This window comes from Vipera ursinii (genome assembly GCF_947247035.1).
Source record: "Vipera ursinii genome assembly, chromosome: 7".
Taxonomy (NCBI): Eukaryota; Metazoa; Chordata; class Lepidosauria; order Squamata; family Viperidae; genus Vipera; species Vipera ursinii.
This window is the reverse complement of record NC_139521.1, coordinates 77,060,503-77,077,466: the sequence shown is the minus strand read 5'-3', so window position 1 is coordinate 77,077,466 and position 16,964 is coordinate 77,060,503. Positions and strand designations below refer to the sequence as shown.

The 16,964-nt window shown below is 57.5% G+C and overlaps 1 protein-coding gene across 1 annotated transcript in view; it reads left to right on the top strand.

The window, feature by feature from the left end:
• Positions 1 to 16,964, top strand: part of EXOC6B (exocyst complex component 6B) — a 142,651-nt gene that overhangs the window by 69,513 nt on the left and 56,174 nt on the right. The window contains exons 9-18 of the mRNA XM_083367469.1: positions 3,099 to 3,182; positions 3,300 to 3,346; positions 4,198 to 4,318; positions 4,949 to 5,020; positions 5,223 to 5,320; positions 5,712 to 5,817; positions 7,476 to 7,585; positions 10,052 to 10,163; positions 11,976 to 12,110; positions 12,978 to 13,157. Of these exons, the coding sequence (XP_083223595.1) occupies positions 3,099 to 3,182; positions 3,300 to 3,346; positions 4,198 to 4,318; positions 4,949 to 5,020; positions 5,223 to 5,320; positions 5,712 to 5,817; positions 7,476 to 7,585; positions 10,052 to 10,163; positions 11,976 to 12,110; positions 12,978 to 13,157 (1,065 nt within the window). The remainder of the gene's footprint in view (positions 1 to 3,098; positions 3,183 to 3,299; positions 3,347 to 4,197; positions 4,319 to 4,948; positions 5,021 to 5,222; positions 5,321 to 5,711; positions 5,818 to 7,475; positions 7,586 to 10,051; positions 10,164 to 11,975; positions 12,111 to 12,977; positions 13,158 to 16,964) is intronic.

Here is a 16,964-nt window from a genome sequence, read left to right as displayed (position 1 = left end):
ACAACTAGGACTGTCCCCGGGGCGTCCTGCTAGGGCTGCTGTGGGTCCAGAGCAGTCCGGCCTTCTGCTCACTCTCTGCAGGGAGACCAAGCGTCCCGTCCGGCCACAGGGGGCCCTCGAGCCCAGTGTGGACGGCAGGCCAAGAGGCCTTGCCGAAGGGAGCTTCCTGGGGCCCTGGGGGCCCTGCTCTTTCTGACACACCCGGACCCCCCCCCCCCGCCGCCTCTGGCTTAAATCCACCGCTCTGCAGTTTTCCATCTGGGACGACAGAGCCCCGGATCCTAGCAGCTCGGCCCCTGCCCTGCCCTGCCCTTCCCTCCCTCGGCCTGTGCCTGGCAGTGGCGCTCTGTGAAAAGGGGCTTGAGATTGGGGAAAACGGCCGTCCTGGGCACCTGGGGGGGGCTGGCTGAGGGAAGGCGGGAGGGGTGGGGGCCGCTGCTCTCTTGGGGACCATCCTGCGTCCCCAGTGGGAGTGCTGTGTGGCTCTGCTCTGCCCTGCTGGCGGGAGACGGCTCTGGCCAGAGTGCAGCACCGGGGCTGCCTTGAGAAGCGGCAGGACAGGCCCTGGGAACACGGGAGGATCGGCAGGCGCCCATAGCGGCTGCCTTGCTCTGGGCTGGGATGTCTGAGGAGCCTGCAGGCCTCCCCCCCCCTTGCCGCTCTCCTGTGGCTCCCCTCGCCCTCCTGAGGCCGGGGGAAGGAGGCCGGTGGAGGCTCTGCAGGGCGGTCCACCCGGGCCTGAAGCTGTGCCTTCTCTTGGGCCTCCTAGCTCAGCATTCAAGGAACAGAATAAGAGAATAATAGCAGACCTGGAAGGGACCGTGGAGGTCTTCTAGTCAAGCAGGAGACCCTGCGCCATTTTAGATAGATGGTTGTCCGTCTTTTCTGGAAAGCCCCCCGGGATGGAGCACCCACAACTTCCGGAGGCAACAAGCCGTTCCACTGGCTAATGATTCTCAGGAAATTTCTCCTTAGTTCTAGGATGGGTCTCTCCTTGGTAAGTTTTCCGGCCTTAAACAATATCTTTGGCCAAACAGTTTTGCTAACGTATTTTACGAACCGGTGGCTGTGTTGCCGCTGCTTGCCTGACTTGGGAGACCCCCTCGGTCTCTGCCTCAGAGGGGATGCCAGATACGGAAGGCCCCCAGGCCCTGCGGGGCAGGCGCTTAGTCTGGCCAGGAGGGTCAGGGCTGGGAAGGGGAGACCGGAGCTGACCATCTGGAATGGGCCGCTCCAGCAGTGCAGGACTTTTCACTTGCCCTCCGGCCCTGGTGCCCACCGGCAGGCTCCTGCTTCTGCCGCTCCTTAGGGAGGGTTTTGCAGAAGAAAAGGTTGGTGTTTTTTTTTTTAACCCCACCTGGGGTTCGTAACAAGGGTTCCGGGCACGCTGCCGATCGGCATTTATCCGTCTCTTCCGTAAAGGCATCCAGAGGGAAAATGCTTTACAAGCTCTAAGGGCACCTGGATGGGTTTATTTTTCCCCCTTCGGTAGGCATAGGAGGCGAATAAGACAGGTGTGCAGCGAGGGAAGAGGTCACCCGACAGCTGAACGCGTAGCAAAAGTGTCGGCAAATCCAAGCTCTGGATGAGATTGGAGCCACGGAAAGAAATACAAGTTGACAGCTAACAGGCTTAGAATATAAATATTCTATCCTCTACTTCGGGGAACGTTTTTCGAATAACTTCAAAACGTACTGTAACAATAATCTGAATACATCAGAAGCAATCCGTCAAAGGGAGTTAGCAGCCTCTTGGAGAAGTAGCTTCAGGGGATTGCAGAAAAGTCGGATCGGGGTTGGGGGTCCCTCGGTGCCTTTGCTGCAGGGAGACCCCCCCCCAAGAAGGTCTTTTCAAGAAAAGACCTTGCGTGGAGACGAAGTAAATGGAGGGCAACACAAAGTTCTTGGGTACCGATAAATTAAAAACAAATGCTGTAGATCACTTCATGCAGATAACTCCACGCGTTATAAAAAATTCTAAACGAATTCAGTTGGGAAATGGTATTTTATGACAGAAATGTATGACATACTTTATTTCTAGGATCAGAGCCTGTGCTGTAGGGCTGAAAAGTTAATTCAGCGCCTGTCCTGATTAAATTAGTAGTGCTAGTTAAGGTACAGTTACCTGGAAGATAGAAAGAACGAAGGGAAGGCACATGCGATCTTGTCTCTGAGGGGGTCTCTCCGGGTGTTAATAAACCAGGTGGGCAGGCTGAGAAGTCCTCACAACCCCTCCTCACCTGCTTTGAACAGGGCAACAGCTGCGGCTCAGGGGTCTGCACAAAAGGACACGGTGCCGGACCTTTCGTAAGTCAAGATCGGGGGTCTTCCAACTTGGCCCTTTGATGACTTGTGGACTTCAACTCCCAGAATTCCTCAGCCAGCGTGCCACAAGTCACCAAAGGGCCAGGTTGGAAGACCCCTGGTCAAGATGGAGAGACCCTTTTTGGTGGCTTCTCTCAAAAAGCTCCCCGTGTTAGACTCAACCCCTGCTGCTTTTCCGTTGTGGACCAGGATGTCGTCAGGCCTTCCACAGAAGCACCGACTGTTCTGGCCTCTCCGTGCCTTTCACCGGCTCCCTTCAGACTGTCGACCGCTGCAGCCAACCCTTCTGTGGCGGCGGTGGTGGTGGGGATGTACCGAGTGCTAGTAACCACACCTTGACCACCGAAAGGGGAAAACAGCGTGGGAGGTCCACCTCGTCTGATGGTTTGAAAACGAAAGGGGGGGGGCCTTTGGGCGGCCATCTTACAGACGCTCCAGTTTCTGCCAGCCCCAGCCGGCACTGGGGGAAATCCCCCAGAAGACCCTCGTGGGAAGGGCTTCTGTCCACGCTGAGCTTCAAGGAAGGCACCCCAGGCGCCACGTCCCAAAGCCCGCAGGTCCACCCAGGGGAGCGAAGGCCGGCGGGGCAGAAGGCCGGGCCGGTTCCCCCGGGACAAAACTCGGGAGCGGGACAAGCAGAATCGCAGCTCCCCCCAGGATTTTGAGAAGGTGCCCCCCCTCCTGAGTGGTCCCAGGGCCTCCTCTCCGTGGTGGGGGGTGGCAAGGGAGGCCCTCGGTGCCCGGGAGGCGCTTGACCCCTTTCCCTCTCGGCAGGGAGCCCAAGAGGCCTTTGAGAGCTACTACCGGAAGCAGAGGAGGAAGCAAGCCCGGCTGGTTCTGCAGCCCCCCTCCAACATGGTGAGGTCTCGGAGGGCTTTTGGGGGGGGGGTCTCACCTGGGCTGGATTTCTTGGTGTTTCCCACCCCCCCCTAGCGTGTTTTGATCTTGTTCCCTTCCCCCCCCCCCCGTCTCCAGCACGAGACCCTCTCCGGCTACCGGAAGTACTTTAACCAGATTGTGGGGTGAGTCTTCCTCTTTTTTTTTGTGTGTGTGTGTGTGTGTCTCGGCTCCCGCCAGGGCGCAACAGGCCGACCTCCAGTTACAGCCATTTGTTTAGTGACCGTTGGAAGTAACGATGACACTGAAAGGAGTGGCCTTTTTTTCACACTTACGTGGGTTACCCTCAGCCGGCTCATATTTACGACGGTCGCAGCGTCCCCGGGAGGTGTGTGTGTGTGTGTGTGTGTGTGACGTGATCCCCTCTTGCGACCTTCTGACCCGCAAAGTCAAGGGGGGAAGATGGATCCACTCAACAACCGCGTGACTGACTTTACAGCTTCAGTGGTTCACTTAACAATTGCGGCAAGAAAGGTTGTAAAATGGGACAAAACTTAGCAACAGAAATTTGGGGTTCGGTTGCGGTCGTATATTGAGGACTGCCCGTAACTGAAAGCCGTCAAGGAACAGTTTCCTTTTGATCGTTTTTCTTTGTTTTCCTTCCGTCCCGTCGCGTCTGGTGCTGGGAGACGGCCTGGATCCGTCCCTGCCGTCCTCCCGGCAAGGCTTTTCAGAAGGGCTCGCCATTGCCTCCTTCCGAGGGCAGGGTGACAGGGACTGGCCCGGGGCCGCCCAGCTGGCTTCATGCCAAGCGGGACTAGAATTCACGGCCTCCTGGCTTCTCGCCTGGCCCCTTAACCGCGACACCCAGCCGGCTCTCTCTGTTCTCCGTAAGCAGAAGCAAATCCCCCTCAGGCGTGTGCGACACCTGGGGATTGCGGACGCGTCCGTTGCCGTGTTCTCAGCAGCCCCGGAGGAGGGGTTTGCCCAGTCTGCAACTGCCTCCGACAGCTCTCCTTCCTTCCTTCCATCTTAGCTTTTTCGTCATCGAGGACCACATTCTGCACACAAGTCAGGGCTTGGTGGACAGAGCCTACATCGACGAACTGTGGGACATGGCCCTGTCCAAGACCATCGCTGCCCTCCGGACGCATTCGGTGAGTAGCGGTCGCTCGGCCCTGGGTAGGCGGTCTGGGGTTCCTGCACCGTAAAAAAGTTGCACTTTTGGATTCCTTTGCCTGAAACCCCAGTTGTGCTATCTGGGTTCTGGATCTGACACAGATGTTCTGCTTTGCCGCTCTTCGTGTGCCTAGTCATTTTTATCACGGCGTTTTTTGAAAATGGACCTGAGCATTATTTTGATACAGATAGCAGTGCTACGTTAGCACTGATGATGTTATTTTGTTGGGTCAGGAAATGTCTGCAAGAAAATCCCTAAGCTCAGAGAGCACCAAGGATCCCCCCTCCTCCTCCTCCTCCTCTCCACCCCCCCTCCACTCCCTTCTAGTACTGATGATGTTCCCTAATTTGGTAATTAAATGTCTGTAAGCAAACAGCCAAGCCGGAGAGGACCGAGGACCCCACAATGGTGCCTTCCTTTCACAAGCCGGTTAAGTGTTAGGTGGCTTGGTTTAAGTGATTTTCTTTTTTGCAACAAATCACCTTGTGGAGCTGCAAGTTCAAAATCTGCCAGGCCTCCACGCTGCCCTTCTCGGAGCCCCTCAGCGACACGGGCCCACGGAAGGGCAGCGAGCGAGTGAGCGCTGTTTCCTCTCCTTCTTTTGCAGTCCTATTGCTCAGACCCGGACCTGGTCTTGGATCTGAAAAACCTCATTGTGCTTTTTGCTGACACTCTGCAGGTAAGGAGCCGCCTCGGCCCCTCCCCCGTCCCCAGCGCCCCTCCAGGCACGGCCTGGGAATCAGACAGCCCCTTCCCCACGGAGGCCCAGAGGGCTGGGCTGTTTCCTCCTTGTCTGAGCACCATGACAGTTAGAGTCCCCGGGGCTGGGCAGGGGTCTGCCATCTTCCCCTGAAATCCCCCCCCCCGTGTGTCTCTGCCAGGGCTATGGCTTCCCGGTCAACCAGCTCTTTGACCTGCTTTTGGAGATCCAGGACCAGTACAGCGAGACGCTACTGAAGAAATGGGCCGGAGCCTTCAGGTGAGAGGCATCCTCGGGTGGATTGGGCCCCTGGCTCACTGACGACATTCCTGCACCAGAAATGCAGGTTTCCAGGCTGCACCGTGCACGATCGAACAGTAGAAGGGCAATTTAAAAAGGAGAACAGACACAGCAGAGTTAAGGCAGGACCCCCCTCAACCTGCTTTGGAAACCCCGCTGGGACCCTTCCGCGGCCAGGCCCTCGGCCCTCCTTGGGGCCGGCTTCCAGGACCTCCGGCCCTCCGGCCTCTTCCCTATGACCCGGCCCTGGAACCCTTTTATTGTCACATAGCAACATACCCGATGGGTAAAATGTTGCTTGGGCCGGCCGAGGAGGCCAGCCGGGTTTTGTGCACAGGCGGAGCAGCGAAAACTGTTCTCTGTTTCTCAGGAACATTCTGGATTTGGACAACTACAGCCCCATCTCGGTCGCCAACGAAGAGCAGTACGAGAAGATGGTGGGGCAGTTTCCATTCCATGATGCGGAGCTGGAGAAGGTGAGACGGGAGGGAAGGCGGTGCTGAAATCCGGGGGTCTCCCTGGAGCACTGAGGGAGGCCACCTCCGCTCCACCCTCGGGAGGCCGAGGAGATTCCTCCGCTTCAGAGGCCCTCAGGGTTGGCTCCGTGAGGACGGTTTGGATGCTCTCTAGCAGTGCTTCCAGCCTGGGCTGCCCTCAAAAGAGGAGAGCTTGGTGGTGCTGGGGGAGGGTTGTCCCCGGGAGGGACAGAGGGCCACGATGGAAAGCTGGCTACCGGTTTACAGTCATGACAACTCTGAAGGCTGGAGGTAAAGTCAGAACAGAGCTGGAAGGGACCTTGGAGGTCTTCCAATCCAACCCCTTGCCCATGGCAGGAGACCCTAGAGCAGGGATAGGGCAACCTCGGCTCTTTTATGACTGGTGGACTTCAACTCCCAGAATTCCTGAGCCAGCCAAGAAAGGGAGAGGTTCCAAGCTGAGGCAAGCTGGCTCAGGAATTCTGGGAGTTGAAGTCCACCAGTCATGAAGGGGCCTAGGCCTAGGCCAGGGGTGGGCAACCTTGGCTCTTTTATGACTCATGGACTTCAACTCCCAGAATTCCTGAGCCAACATGGCTCAGCTTGGAAGCCTCTCCTTTCCCCTTCAGCGTGGCTGGCTCAGGAATTCTGGGAGTTGAAGTCCACCAGTCATAAAAGAGCCAAGGTTGCCTACCCCTGGCCTAGGCCTAGGCCCCTTCATGACTGGTGGACTTCAACTCCCAGAATTCCTGAGCCAGCCACGCTGAGGGGAAAGGGAGAGGATTCCAAGCTGAGCCATGTTGGCTCAGGAATTCTGGGAGTTGAAGTCCATGAGTCATAAAAGAGCCAAGGTTGCCCACCCCTGGCCTAGGCCTAGGCCCCTTCGTGACTGGTGGACTTCAACTCCCAGAATTCCTGAGCCAGCCACGCTGAGGGGAAAGGGAGAGGATTCCAAGCTGAGCCGTGCTGGCTGAGGAATTCTGGGAGTTGAAGTCCACGAGTCCTAAAAGAGCCAAGGCTGCCTGCCCCTACCCTAGAACATTCCAGCCAGGTGGCTGTCCAGTCTCTTCTTAAAAACCCCCAGGGATGGCGCATCCACAACTTCTGGAGGCTAGTAGTTCCACCGGTTAATCGTCCTCACTGTCAGGAAATCTCCTTAGTTCCAGGTTGCTTCTCTCCCCAATTAATTTCCGTCCGTCGCTTCTTCTCCTTCGGGTGCTTTGGAGAATGAGTCGGCCCCCTCCTCTTCTGTGTGGCAGTGGTCTTCAGGAGAGGGAAGGGACCCCTTTATGCCCAAGGGCAAAACCCTTCCCTGAAACGAAGGGGAGGCCTCGGACACTGCCTGACTCCCCCCACCCCCCAATTTTCATGCGTCAGCCCCCAGGGAGATCAAGACCGTTCACGGGGTCACTGCACAGTCCAGCCTTGATGCCCCATTGGGGGTTGGCAAGTGGGGAGGGCAGTCCAGGAGTGGCCACGGAAGCCCCCTCCCCGCCCGTGCTCCTGTGGGAGGGAGGCGGAGGGGTGAGAGCTCTTTGGGGGTGGGGGGCAAGCAGAGCCCCAGCAGAGTGAGCAATCTGGCCGGGGAGGGGGTGACGTCCACTCGGGCTGGGGTGGGCGCATGTCTTGCTGACCCATCCCCCCCCTCTGTTTTGCAGCAGCCGTTCCCCAGGAAGTTCCCCTTTTCCGAACTGGTGCCTCGGGTTTATAACCAGATCAAGGAATTTATCTACGCCTGCCTGAAGTTCTCTGAAGACCTTCATCTGAGGTAGGGGGATCCGAAAGGCCCCCCCCCACTCCCCCAGTCTTTCCCCTGGACCTTTCTTGGGCTACCTCGCAGGGGTGGGCAGCCTTGGCTCTTTTATGACTGGTGGACTTCAACTCCCAGGATTCCTCAGCCAGCCACGCTGAGGGGAAAGGGAGAGGTTGCCATGCTGAGCCAGGCTGGCTCAGGAATTCTGGGAGTTGAAGTCCACGAGTCATAAAAGAGCCAAGGCTGCCCACCCCTGGGCTACGGCAAGGGCTGCTCCCCCCTCCCCCCGGTGGTCTTCTTCTCCTGCACCTGCCTGTCTTTGGATGGCAGTGGTGGGGGTTGCCTTTGTGGCCCCAGCACACAGGCCGATGCAAATGGGTTGATTCTTCCAGACGGTCCCTAGATGGGGTGGAGATCCACCCTGCCCAGGTTGAGGAGGCAAAAAGAAACTCAGAAGAAGAGCTGCTTAGGAAGGCAACGGGAACCTGATACCAGAGCCATAACTTCGCAAATAAATAAATAAATAAATAAATAAATAAATAAATAAATAAAGTGATGGAGCAGGAACTGGTGTGCGTGTGCGTGTGCGCATGTGTGTGTATGTGCGCGCACGCCGCCTCTTCAAGGGCAGTGGGGCAGTGAGGATATTTTCTCTTCATGTGGGCCTCCACATCTTCATTAGAACTTTTGGAGACACCCCCCCTTAAAACTAGCCTGTCAATAGGGGTCCTGCCAGCATCACAGCCCCCTTCCCCAGTGGAACCAATGGAAGCCCCCAATTAAATAAAATTGATCTGTTAATAATTGAGAATTGGGGCCACCATTTCACTGCTGAAGCAGCGGTGGCACCCCGGTAACTTCCTCCTCCTGAGAGGAATGGAGGTTTTGGGGTACCCCTTGAAGAGGTGGCATGCCAGGCTGACCAGGAAGGCGAGCGCCCAGCCCTCCCTCTCCCCCACCCCCTTTTTTGCGCCTTCAAGTCAGCCTTCGCTCCCAGAGGCTGCCTGGACATATCTAGGCCGGCTTCTCGGCAGTATTGGGGGGAAATGTCTGCTGCCCACAAGCGTTGGCAAAAGGCCTGGGGCAGAGGCTGGCAGGGGTTCTGCTTCCAGGGCAGAGCTCAGAGCCGGACCCTTTGACTTCCTCCCTGAGAAGCAAAGCACCGGGCACGGATTCGGCCGATGCTCTTCTCGGCTGGCAGAAACGGTGTCAGGCCTGCCCCAGTCCGGTCCCTCAGCAAAGAAAGATCCTCGACTCCCTGGCGTAGCGAAAGGCATACAGTAATGCCAACTAGGTATTCACAGCCCTGGCCCCGGGGGTGGGAGGGGTTGGGGGTGCGGGTGGGTGGGTGGGTTGGTGTCCATTATTGCAACACTTCCTGGTTGAATTCTCCATCCACCCCGCGGGTTTATTTTTTACTTCATTAATAATGAGAACAATTTCCAGGCTTCCTGTTATTAATTAACCTTATCCTGGCAGCTGACTTTTTAAAAAATTGCCAGCATGATTTTTAAAATCCAGAATACAAGTAGTCCTCTACTTACGACCACAGCTGAGCCCAAAACGTCTGTTGCCACCTTTCTTGCCATTGTTGTTAAGGGTGTTGTTGCGGTTGTTCAGTTGGCAACACGGTTGTTAAAGTGGGCCTGGCTCCCCCCTGGACTTTGCTGGCCAGCAGGTCACAAAAGGGGATCACGTGACCCCCCACCCCCACCCCGGGAACACTGCGACCGTCATAAATAGGAACCAGTTTGCCAAGTGTCCAAATTTTGATCAGGTGATCCTGGGGATGTTAAGTGTGAAAAATGGTCACGAGTCCCTTTTTTCAAGGCCACTGTAACTTTGAACGGTCGCTAAATGAACTGTCGTAAGTCGAGGGCAGCCTGTACTGTTCAAAATACCTGAAAGCATCAACTGAAAGAGGACAGAAGGAGACAGAGCCGGTTATTTCTACATCGTTTTTCCGTCCACCTTCCTCTTTGTGGGCTCGTATTGATCAGGCCCTGAGCCGAGTGTCCACCCTCCCAAATCCAGCTGTTTGTGACCCACACCTGCTGTCCACCCTGACCCACAACACAGCTCAGGGAGCTGCAGGGCATTGCCAAGATCGGAGGATCCGGCTCCGTCCGTCTCAAGAAAGGCCTGGCTTCCATGCTCTGAAACCATCCTTTGAAGCTAAGGCCTTTCCCTGCTTGAGCAGGGGGCTGGACTAGAAGACCTCCAAGGTCCCTTCCCGCTCTGTTCTGTTCTGTTCTGTCCCATATTTCCTATTCTATTCCTTATTCCATTCCATTCCTCTATTCCTCCAACGCCTGGGGGGTGGGGGAAGGTTTGTAGGTGTCAGCTGAGTTGGCTTCGCTCTGCCTTGGAAACTCTTGGCTGATAGTTTTGTTTGCACTTAACAACCAGTCAGTCAGTCAGTCAATCAATCAGTCAATCAATCAGTCGCTCAACTGATCAATAATTCTGCCTGCCTTTCAGCTCCACGGAGGTGGACGACATGATTCGGAAATCGACCAACTTGCTGTTGACTCGAACCCTGAGCAACTGTTTGCAGAACGTCATTCGGAGGAAGAACGTCGGCCTGACCGAGGCAAGGCCCCCTTTCTGGATTGGGAGAGGTTGGGGGGGGGGAAGAGTTTGACCCTCCCTGTAGCCTCCTTGGAGAGACCTGCAGCCTCCTCTTGAAGCAGGAGGAGCAGGAGGAGTCTTCTCTGTGGCTTTGTTGAGTTGTCTAGGTCGGGGGTCTTCCACACATGCCTGGCTGAGGAATTCTGGGAGTTGAAGTCCACAAGTCATCCAAGGGCCAAGTTGGAAGACACCTGGTCTTCCCCAAGTTTTCCTCCTCCTCCTCCCACATCCACCAGTAAATATTTCTCAACTTCGGCCATTTTAAGAGGAGTGGGCTTCACGTCCTAGAATTCTGGGAGTTGAAGCCCACTCCTCCTAAAATGGCTGAAGTTGAGAAACACTTGCACTAGAGTCTGTCTGCATCTCATGGGTAAGGCAAGCGTTAGATCTAACTCGGCTCCATTTTCTCCCGCATGGTTTCATTGAGGCATCCCTTGTCCAGCCTAGCATGAAGGTCTTTCAGTGTGTTGCAGGCCTGGGGTCCCCAACCCCCAGGCCACAAACTGATACCGGTTCACCACCTGCTGGCAACCGGGCCGTGCAAGTGGCAGGCAAGTTGCACGCAGCTTCGTCTGCGCATGCACGGGAATTAGCTTGCGCATGAGAAGCCCCCCGCGCCACTGCCACTCTCCACCGGTCCGTGGAGCCATAAAGGCTGGGGACCGCTGTTGTAGGCCGTTGCCTACTTCTCGGCTCTGCCACAGCTGAGACACCCAGCCTAGCCAGGGACCGTGGGAGCTGTAACGCTGGCCGTATGTTGAGGGCCGCAGTTCTCCAGCTTGATGTCTATTACGGAGATTCTCAGCTGTCCGGGTCACAGTTACCCCAAGGGTGCTTTTCCAGGAGGCAACTGGACTTCCTTGTTTTTCAACTGGAATATGTTTCGCTTCTGATCCAAGGAGCTTCTTCAGCTCTGACCCACCATCTAGTCAGATCTGAAGAAGCTTCTTGGGTGAGCAGTCCAGTTGCCTCCTGGAAAAGCACCTTGGGGATTTCTCCAGTTTGATATTTTAGAGCAAGGGTCCCCAACCCCCTGGTGCGTGGACCGGTACCGGGCCGCGGCATGCCAGCAACTGGGCCGCACAAACAAGCAAAGCCTCTTCTGCGGGATGCAGGCAGCACCCAAAACCACGCGCTCTCCGGTTCACGGAAGAACCTCTCTCCACGGAACCGGTCCCCGCTGTCCAAAACGTTGGGGGCCTCTGTTTTAGGGGGGAGCTGCTGGACGTAAAGGGCTTGCAGTGACCTCTGGGTCAACCGGTCATTTTTTGCCTTGTGGCCCCTGGCATGTGGTCTTTTGGAGAAAGAATAATTGGTGTTAGATTTATGATGTGGTGAAAAGAATCCATGGTCCAGCCTGGGAAGTGGGGAGCTCCCCCCCCCCCAGCTTCTCTTGGCTGTCCTTGAAAAACCCAGGCCCAGCCTCTGTCCACGGGTGGTGGAGAATCCCCTCCCCACCGGGTAATTGCAGCCGAGGGGCCTGCAGATTTTCTGAAACCGCTGGAGAGCACAGAGGAGCTGTCACTCAAGCTTCTGTTGACGTCTTGGCCAAGGGCGTCAGAACTGTTCTTGTGTTTTTTGCGACCGGTTTGTCTTGAACGGGCCCGGAGGTGCAGTGAGGCAAGCTAGATGTGGAAGCTTAGCAACCCCTCCCGGGATGCAGATGAGAGTCCCGCTGTTTCCGCCAGGGGCCACCTCTGAAGGGCAGCGCAGCCCTGACTCCCTCCAGCCCACCTTTGGCTGATGGCTTTAACAGCGTGTCTTGCTCCTGCAGCTGGTGCAGATAATTATCAACACTACGCACTTGGAAAGATCCTGCCGCTTCCTGGAAGAGTTCATAACCAACATCACCAACGTTCTTCCAGAAACTGTCCACACTACCAAGCTTTATGGAATGGCCACTTTCAAGGTGAGCCTTTGATCGCCATCCCCTCTCGTAGGACCCTGCCTGCTAGCCGGGGATCGGAGCTCTGCTCTCCTCATCCAGACACGCAAAGCAGCCAGGGGACGAGGGAAGGCAGGCCTCTGAAGAAGGGCCAGGGTTCCTGGGAAGGCTGTCCAAAGATCAGGAGGACACTTTGCCGAAAGAAGTGGAAACCGGAGTCCCTGCTCTGCCTGTGTTGGGTCGGTGATCACGGGATCCAGCCGCCCAGGCCTTCAGAAGTGAGCAAGTGCAGAGGAGGAAAGGGGATCTACACATCTGCACAAGGATTTGGTGACACACTCGGGAACAAAAAGTTTGCACTCGAATGCATGTTCGGCGCAGGGCAATATTTACCATGTCCTGCTTTACCTGGGCAGGGGGTGGGTGGAGGGGTGCGTAGAATCAGAATAGAGTGGAACACAATAGAGAACGGAACAGGTTAGACACACAAGGCCTTTGTCTCCAGGGTAGAAGCCCTCGGTGTACATGCAAAGCAAAAGTATCACCGTCCTCATCATCCCAATAAGGGGTGTGTGTGTGAGAGTAAACGGTGACAACACTACAGCCATACTACATGGGTAAATAGACGTAAGGCACTAGCACTGTGAGAATCGGGAGTAAACACACACTAGAGCCAGGTGTTTGCTGCCTGTGTTCCCGTAGGTTGCCACACGGCCGTGCAGTTGGGAGGGACTCCCGTCCCCCCCGTACTGTTGTGCTCCTGCCGTCCTCGGGCAGCGGTTATTCCGTGGAATAAGTGTCGGGATGGGTGTAGCGTTGGGGGTCAGAAGCCCCCCTGGGTCCCGGGTGCCGCCGTGAGCTTTCCTGCTGACCTGGCCCTTCCCCCTGCAGGACGCCCGCCACGCCGCGGAGGAGGAGAGCTACACTAACTTGAACCAGAAGATTGACCAGTTCTTGCAACTTGCCGACTACGACTGGACGGCTGCGGAAGCCGGCCCCAAGGCCAGCGGCTACCTGGTGGACCTCATCACCTTCCTGCGCAGCACCTTTGCTGTCTTCACCCACCTGCCTGTAAGTCTGCCTCGGAAGGAGAGGGCTGGGCGCGGTTGGAGGCCAGTGTGGCCCCTGGGCCGGTGGAAGGGTCAAGCTGAAGGCTCAGCTCTTCCTCCTGCCCGACTTGGGTTCCGTTGTCCGTAAACCCTTGATGGCCTTAAGTCAGGGGTCTTTCAACTTGGCCCTTTGATGACTTGTGGACTTCAACTCCCAGTATTCCTCAGCCAGGCACGCTGGCTGAGGAATTCTGGGAGTTGAAGTCCACTCCTCTTAAATTCTATATTGGGGGTCTTCCAACTTGGCCCTTTGATGACTTGTGGACTTCAACTCCCAGTATTCCTCAGCCAGGCACGCTGGCTGAGGAATTCTGGGAGTTGAAGTCCACTCCTCTTAAATTCTATATCGGGGGTCTTCCAACTTGGCCCTTTGATGACTCGTGGACTTCAACTCCCAGAAGTGCCTGGCTGAGGAATTCTGGGAGTTGAAGTCCTCAAAGGGCCAAGTTGGAAGATCCCTTCAAAGGCTTTTGAGGAAACGGAGACAGGCCTTATTTTTCCTTCCTCCTGCCCTCTTGCTCTCTCCGTGGCTCAGCTCTCTGGGCCAGAAATGGGGCTGGGGGTGGCAGAGCGGTGGGATTGAGGTGAAAAAACCTCCGGACTCAGCTCAGAACGGGAGAGCTCCTTATTGCAGCGGAACCGGCTTTCGCGAAGTCCTGATCGGCCGGTCATTGTAAAGTCAGGTGGGTCAACGTTGAGTGTGGCCTGGGGTGAAAGGCCCTCGCCAGGGGCAAGCAGGGTCCAGCCTCCCGCGGGTGCCAGACGCAGAATTTCCCGGCTGGGGCTGGGTTCGAGTGACCGATGGAGGACCTGCCCAGCTTCTGATCTGGCGAGAGGCCGGGGCGCCGGTGGCAATAATAGCTGCCTTAGGAAAGAGGGAGGGAGGGAGGGAGAAAGAGAAAGGGCCCTCATTCATGGCCGCCAATTGTTGTTTTAATTTCATGTCGGGCAAGTTAATGTAAATCTCCCTGACGGATCTGCAGGCGGCACACCGGGCTGTTGACGTTAGGCCGCTGGCGATGGAAGGTTATGTCAACACCTCTGGCGGGGCTGTCAGGCTCACAAAGCACGGAAGTTTTTTATTTGTTGGGGAAAGGGGTGTTTTTCTGTTTGCGTTTTCGGCTTCCCTTAATCCCCCCAGGAGGGCGGCAGGGTAAGCGGGAGGTCAGGAGGGCCTGGAAGGGGAAGGGGTCTCTCAGCAGCCCTCACCGCCCCCGGCCAGCCAGCGGCAGGCCTGGCCTTCCTTCTTCTGCAGAGAGGTCGGCCCTGGCCCTCCTTCGCCCTTCCACCCCAGCCCTCCCCCTCCTCCTGGGCCAGATGGCAGAGCGCAGATTTTTGGGCCAGAGCGGGCAAGGCTGGGGGCTCCAGGAACGCCATTGCACAAAAAGCTGGCGCCGCTTCTTGGTCGGCCAGGGAGGCTGATTTTTGCTTTCGAGGCATTGGGCATTTCTAAGAAGTCCAAGGCAGAGGGGGGGAGGGGGCTCCTGCCTGTGATGGGGGGGGGGAACCATGAGACGGCCCCCCCACACACATATGTCTTTCCTGGCTGTGCCCCTCCCGGGTCTGGTCCTGCTGGGTTCAACTTAAGAGTGGGGAGCTCTTGCCTGTCCGGAGTCCCAGGATGGGAAATGATGGACAGATGCCAGAAACACTGCAGGTGGTCAGCATCGACCCCCCCTCCTCCCCAGCGGCAAAGGGGATACAGCAACAGGGAGGAAGGGGCAGGGTCCCTGGCAGGGCTGGAAGGGCGCTCTCAGAACCGCTGGGGAATCGGGGCCACGGCGCAGCCCAGCTGGAACCGTGGTTGGCGTGGGCAGCTGCGACGTGCCGGACTGCAGAGCTGCTGCTTGCACCTCCCGGAAGGAGCCCGGGGGTTGAGCAGGGGGGGCTTCCCGGCAGACCCAGCTGAGTTGGCCCCGTGGCCTCCCGTCTGGGAGGTCCCTTTCTTGGGGGGACGCCCCGTGGGTCACTGGTGTTCCACCTCCACCTGCGGCTGCCGGAGAGAGGGTGGCTGAGAGCAGAGAGGGCCGGAGGAGAGCTACCCTAGGTGGAAGAAGGCAGGGCACAGCTGGAGGCATCCGGCAGTTTCCCCCCAGGGATTCGGGAGGGGGAAGGTGGAGCCGTTTTGACTGCTGCTCCCGAGAGCTGCCTGCACGCAGGTTGGACGGCTGGGCAGGGCTGCCCTCACCTGGGGGGGTGGGTGGGTGGGTGGTGGGATCTGTTCTTGTGGAAGCTCCCCTTCCTAGCCAGGAGGTGGCATTCTAGTCCAGCTCCTTCCTTTCTGGCTTTCTCTGGCAGATCAGTTTTAGGTATCCCCCCCCCCGCAAAGATGAGAGACCCCTAAGCAAGCAACAGCCCTTTCATAGCCCCACGGAGAGGAAGGCGGCTGAGTCCCACCCGGCCGTCCCAGGACGGAGCTTCCCAGAGTCCCGGCCAGCTTCTCCTTGAAGGCCTTTAAGCCCTGAGGTGCCTCTGCTTCCCAAGGCCACGTCTGCAGGCCACCGGCCTTCTTCGCCTGGGGCTTTTCCTTCGCTGGAGCCTTCAGAGAGAAGTTTGGTGATCAGCTGTCAGAGATGCTGTGGTAGCTATTGGGCTGACTAGACAACCGCTAAGATGTCTTCCGACCTGGATCTTGGATCCCACCCCTTCCCTGATCCGCCTTCAGCTGAAGAAGGCCGTTTCGCCTCCTTACTCGGCCTCACCGAAGCCGCCTCGCTCTGGGAACGGGGCTGTTTTCGCCCCCTTTGGATGTCTCATGGCACAATCCCGGCAGGGGCTGCCGTGCCGGCTGCCGTCGGAAGGGCCCGGCCAGGCGTCAGCTCCGCTAGAGCCTCCAGACAAACTGCCAAACGGTTGAGAAGCTGCTTGTCCCCTCCGGTTGATGCAAGACCAGCCGCGGAGCAAGACCTTGGCGCACGGAGCGGGTCTACCCGTGGCTGCTGTGGCTGGCTTCACATTACGGTTTTTGTGCGAGCCGGTGGGAAACGAAGTGCGTCTTGGTCAGCCTGGGGAGTCGTAGGATGGCCGCTTGCCCCACCGCTGGACAGGAAGCCGTCTCTCCAGCTCCGGAAGGACTCTGGGTCCGCTTTGCAACCTCTCCTGGCCTTCCGCTGGCCTGAGGGGGGACGGCAGGAAGCAGCCCCTCTCCCGGAAGCTCAGGTGGGCCCGTCTTGGGCCCCTCCCCACCGCTCAGCCACCTGTGGGGAGAATCCAGGCGCTGGGAGAGACTTGAGCGCTGTGCTTCCATAGCTCCCGAAGAAGGGAACTCTTGCCTGGCCAGCTCTTCCTGCGGCCGACAGCTCACATTGCCCAGCGGTTCCTCCTGACCGCTAGTCTGAACCTGGCTCCTGCTCGCAGCGGTTCAGATCCTCCCCTCTGGGGCGTCTTTTTTTTCTTCCTTCCATTCGGTCGTGCCGGACCCTTGGGCGCCGCCTGGACAATAATCCCTGCCGTTTTCTTGGCCAGGCTTTGGAGAGCATCGAGAAAGGGAGAGGCCCAGGCGGGATTAGAACTCAGGCTCTCCCAGGCTAGCCTGATCCCTTAACCACAACGCCCAACCTGGCTCCCTCCGGATGGTAGTTTAGGGCCAGCGATGAAGGGCTAATTCTGGGGGTTCAGCAGGTTGCCAGCCTCCTTGTTGGCGGAGCCCGTGGTCCTCTCCTGCCAAAGCCGCCTGCCTCGTCTGGCACAAAGCAGTGGCCAGCAAGGGTAATGCTGGGGAGGGGGTTGGGGCACACGGTCTGCACACATGGCCTGCATGTGGAATCCA